The 5,330-nt window shown below is 41.0% G+C and overlaps 1 protein-coding gene across 4 annotated transcripts in view; it reads right to left on the minus strand.

The window, feature by feature from the left end:
• The window catches only part of mgmt (O-6-methylguanine-DNA methyltransferase), a 20,140-nt gene extending 19,210 nt beyond the window's left edge, over positions 1-930 (minus strand). The window contains exon 1 of one of the 4 annotated variants that reach the window (XM_035663600.1): positions 850-930. In XM_035663600.1, the coding sequence (XP_035519493.1) occupies positions 850-855 (6 nt within the window). In that variant the 5' untranslated portion in view covers positions 856-930. Of the gene's footprint in view, positions 1-583; positions 813-835 lie in introns of those variants that run through there. The other 3 variants (XM_035663601.1, XM_035663603.1, XM_035663602.1) reach the window with 3 other exon arrangements.
• Between the last annotated feature and the right edge of the window lie 4,400 nt (positions 931-5,330).

Consider the following 5,330-nt stretch of genomic DNA (forward strand, 5'->3'; position numbering starts at 1 on the left):
CACACACACACACCACCAACACATCTGTCATGGTATGCGATCACAAATGCGTCTGCTTCAACTTTCTTGTTCTACTCTTGCAGCTCTCACTGTATTCATCGGGGGTTTGCCTGAACTGACAATAAAGGCGAGAAATTTCTGAGCCAAACAATGGTACAGTGCACTTTGGATAAGCGCTGAACACACTGCCTGCCATTTAGCAAGCTGGTAATAGACTCATAGATAGAATAATGGACTTTGGCAATAATGGCCTTGGCTAATAGTCTACACTGATTAAAAATAATGCTATCATGTTTGTTTTGTGCCGTTTTCGCTGCAGCAGACTAGTCCAACTGACTACTTGAATGTTTGGGTGTTTACCCAGCTCTTCACGGTGAGAAACAACAAACAATAAGCAGCTTGTGTTGTTAAAAATCACTGGCAGCGTCCTCAAGCTCGTCAATCATTTGACTCGTTTCTCATTAGACTAGTTCCTGGTCAAACCTGCGTGATTAATTGAGTAGAAAGCGCACTGTGACTGCGCAGGTGTGGAAATGCAACATGTGTCCTTGTTGTGTAATTTTAGATTGAAGGAAATTCATACCGAAACGCAGACGACGATTGCCGCAACTCTTTGGGTGTATAGGCGTCTTAAAACTAGTTAAAACACACATTTAATAATAAGTGCGTAGTTAAAATGTAGAAAAGAAAAGCAGGGGTTCGTTACTGAGGGCCTACGCTAACTTCCTCTACAGATAGCCCTCGGTAGCATAAGATACGGATCATTTCTGCACTGCGGATTATGTCAGGCCTTATTAGAGTAAGTTTAACGCCGTAAATTTGTCCTGTAATTTACAGTGAAGACATTACAGTCATAGGACGTCTGTGCGATGTCCGCTTCTCCTCCTTCTGCAAAAACAAATGTGACACACAGTCTCTTCCTGTTTCCTTCAGACTGCGTGGTCGAGCCGGCCAATCACATGAGGGCAAAGTCTGCTCTCGCTCTGTGATTGGCCGGTATAAAGTCCCCGCTCCTCCCCCTGCCAGGGACAGACACAGAAGGCTTGTCTAATAGGTCTCAAGTTGGGATTTGGGGTCCTTCAGGGGGTCCCCAGTACACCGAAGACTAGTAATGGTAGTGATTTAGATATTTGATTTGCATGATATTTTTACAGCAGGAAAAAATATGATAATGCACATTTTGAGCATTAATTTCAAACACTGTTATAGCTGAGACATTTATCCAAATCTTTATCTCCAGTGACAGCTTCTCAGTGAGGTCTTCAGGGTCCCAGGCATATTGTTTGTGGATAAAAACACCTATGTGACTCCAGCAACCAATGGCATCTTATGTATTACCAACTAATAAAGTCAGCATGTTGTTATGAACAACATGAGGCAGAGCGCAATCCTTTTATCAGGGTTTTATGCTGTTTAAAGGGGAGGGAGTTGCCTTATGTTGCCTGGAGCAGTCATAGATTTAACTGAAGCATATATTTTAGTCATTATGACCAAGTGTGTGGCATTAGTCATGTATTGTTTAAAAGTGTCTGTTGTCCTCTGCAGCTTTATTTTTATTTCTGTGGTGCCTTCAGCTCTCTGCATGCCTCCGTTTGGAATGTGTAGGCCGGCGTGGGCCTGTGGCCCACACCCCATCTCAGCGGTGAGGGTGGGAGCGGGGGAGAAAACGCCACCCCTGCAGAGACCATTTTGAAATCTGTGAGGATTTCCGTGCCATCTGGACCCGCTGCCAGTCTGCCCCAGATAGTAAGGGTTGGCAACGGTACCCGACGGTGCAATATGGCTCTCTCTTTAATGAACTACTAACTGTCCCCCGTTTTAATTGATGTGACATTTGAGCCATTTATCTCTGACATTTCAATGAAGGATGATTCTCAGCCTTGCCATTTACTTTTTTGTGCTATTTTCTAAGAGTCATTTGCATTTTTCTGCTCTAAACCTGCTTTTTGTCTCTCATTAGCTAATTAGAGAGCAACATGCACAATTAATAAAAATGAACATAACCTAGTTTGATATAGGCTTGATGAGGGATAATCAGAAAATCACTGTTTTCTCAATATTCATCAAAAATGATGTGAAGGGCTACCTGTGGTAAAAGGTGACTTCGATAAAGCCTTGTAACCTTTACCCACATACCAACATGTAGCCTACAGTGTGGGACAACTTATGTTCGCAGCATGGGGAGAATCAAGCTCAATTAATCAGCATATGATTGCAGTAAGCAGCCCCCTCTGCTGGATCTTCTGAGCCATACTGTTTAAAATCATTTTAATGCTGCATTCAGTGGCCAGACAATTATCATATGTGGCAGTCACAGTGGATGTTTTTGCATTTGCTTTATTACATTTAGAGAGAAGAATTTGTCTCAAATACGCAATTACATTTTTTAAAAGACAACTTTTGCTTTTTGTCATTCTATATTTATTGTATGTTCATTTTAATTACTGCTGGCACATCAAAGCTGTTTTGCAAATTTAATATTTTGTTTGTACAGTCATATATATTCATTCTGATGAGTGCAAATAATTTATTTTAAAAACAGGAAATACTTTAGCCATGGTGTGTTGAAATAAACAGCCTGAAATGCGTGTGAGTGACATAACAACCTGGTATACTAAAGGTTCCAGACTCAATTGTTTTCCATAATGACACATATTTTCAATCTTTTTAAGATATCCTTTAAAAACACGGCTGTACTGATGACGACTGTTCCTTTGATTGTGAGCGGCATCATTGCCAAGGTGTGGTGCCCTGTCTGTGTTGGCAGCCGGGCTGATATCTTTTGTTTGAGACTCAAAGAGCTCCTTTTCCTGTTCAGTTTCCCTCACTATTTTTGTTTGTGTGAGGTGTTGATAGACTTATACGTTGCACAGCTTCCTTTTAGTGTACAGCACCAGATGTTTGTGAGAATAACAACCCTAACCTTTTTGTCAAAATGACAGAAATTGTTTATTAGCAGTTTTGTCCATCCGGTAATGTATGATTGTCATAGCTCAGTCATATACTGCCTGTCTGTGTCTTTTCTGCTCTCTTTTCCTGTGTTCACAATCTCACTCTCATGTTGGCGTGGGAGGAGTTGAAGTCATTTATGATATCAGATATTCTCTAGGAGAGCAGGAAAGTCCTGACAGACTGAACAACCACCATCCTCTCACACAGTGGTGTGTGTGAGTGTGCATTTTAATCAGGAGAAATGGCTCTGTGGGCCTCACATTGCACATCGAGGAGGTCTGAGTGTTCTCATTGTGTACACCCAGTGTACAGTACATGTTATGTCTGTTCCTCTAAATCAAACCATGAAGCAGACATGAAAAAGGCAACCCATTATTTTGTTCTTTTTACTTTGACACTTTGTTATTCCACTCCTCTCAAAAGAATTAGCCTGATCATCATATAAGCAATGCCGCAACCACAAAGACGTGACAAAATTTCTCTGTACCCTCCAGTGCCCACTTATTTAGTGTGCCTGTGTGCCTGTGTCCCTCCATCTCTGATATGATGTGGCTTCTCTATTTTACTGTTGACATAGTGCTATGAATGTCTGAGCACTTTGCAAATGAAGAGGCTTGAACTCCTGACAGGCAGTGTCGCCGGCACCATGACACACTGGCCCGCACATGCTGTGCGGCATAATGATGACATTAGGATCCAGTGATAATATCAGGACGCACTTCAGATAAATGACTGATAAACCAGGGGTTGTGCCTCTCGTATTACACGCTTGACAGAGCAGCTAATCAGTGTCCAAGTGACTGCTATTACATAAATCATGAGCTCGACTTTGATGCATATTCCATCAGTGTTCCCTATTCATCACGTCATCTGGGGGAGACTCTCTGGATGACTGGCTGCCGGGCCAACACACATTTTAAGAGCACATTATGTTTTCATTAGAATTTGATATGATCCATTCCAGTGTTGATTTGATTTTACGTGCTCGGGTCATTTGATAGGAAACTACCAAGGAGAGGGAGTACACCGTGTAAGCGGTTAGGGGTGTCATTTCACTCTCACTGGCCACATTTACAGTAAAGATGCTTGTTGATAAACAGCATTGTTTCCTCATATAATAAATCGATTTTTATTCAAACTGTCAAAATTATTTTTGTATTTTCATTTAATCACATCTAATCACACATGCTTGGTTAATTTACAGAACTGTATTAAAATAAAAACTTCAGCAATAAGACGCTGAGCGGTGAGATATTGTTTTATTTTGCAATAAAATCAAATACAGTCACACTCAGAGATGAAGTTGGAAGGGAGATGTGGGGTGTTGAAGTGAGTCACCATGTATGTTTTATTCTCCAGTATTGGGGTCAGAGGATGTGAAGGTGGGGGTGTTAATTTAATCCCCATTCTTACCCAGAGCATGGCCACACTCTCTAAGGAGCTTTATCTCTGACAACTGTGTCAAATTAGAGAGGCCACGAGCCCCTCATAAAGAATATGTCTGTCAGACTACATTGTTCCTGGCCTCTGAAATATACGGCCGAGAGAGACAAAAATAGAAGATAACACCGTAGTCCCACAGTTGGACTTGAACATGATGAAATAATTTTCAAGCCATGTGATCCTGTCATAGAGACAAACCGCTAATAAAACTGACGCCCACAAATTATTCTGTACCTTTGCTGCTTTGCTATTCATAGATTTCAATAAGTATTGTTGTATTCAAAAAGCATACCTGTTCCAGGATTATCCCTAATATTTGTGCAGTCTAATTATTTTCATCTTTTATGCTAATAAAATTCTTGAACAGAATTATTTAGAGAACTTTATTGGACATTAATTCATTGTAATTCAGCCTGGCTGTGTATAATTGATGGGAGTGTTACATTCCATTAGCCATGGTACATAACTCTAGGTCAGTCCAGTCTGATAAGTGCCCATCATTTATCTCCCTGGTATCATCGCTGTCCCACAGTCAAACATGTAAAACAACTCTTAATGTTCTCCCTAGTCCCCTATGGGTGTTTCTCCCTGTTATCATCATTGCCTCTATTCTAGGGGGACTTCCTCTGGAGACAACATTTTCATAGACCTTTGACCTAAACCATATTTTCCATTTGAATGGTCTGACTGGTGAATATTTACAAGCATGTTTAATGTATAATAGATCTCATCTGTGAGTATCAGGAGCCATTTTCTGCTCAGTCAGTTTCTGGGGTTGGCCTTGGCCCCTTGCTTGAGGTAATATTGACCCCTCTTAAAAACAAAATGACCTGTGCCTCATTTAGGCCAAGTAGTATGCATACGTATTGTACAAGTCCTAAGGGCATACATGTTTATAACAAGGAAAGCTGGCGGTCTCGAATGTAAACATCTTA

This window comes from Morone saxatilis, unplaced genomic scaffold (assembly GCF_004916995.1).
Source record: "Morone saxatilis isolate NCDOM2014 unplaced genomic scaffold, NCSU_SB_2.0 Contig19, whole genome shotgun sequence".
Taxonomy (NCBI): Eukaryota; Metazoa; Chordata; class Actinopteri; family Moronidae; genus Morone; species Morone saxatilis.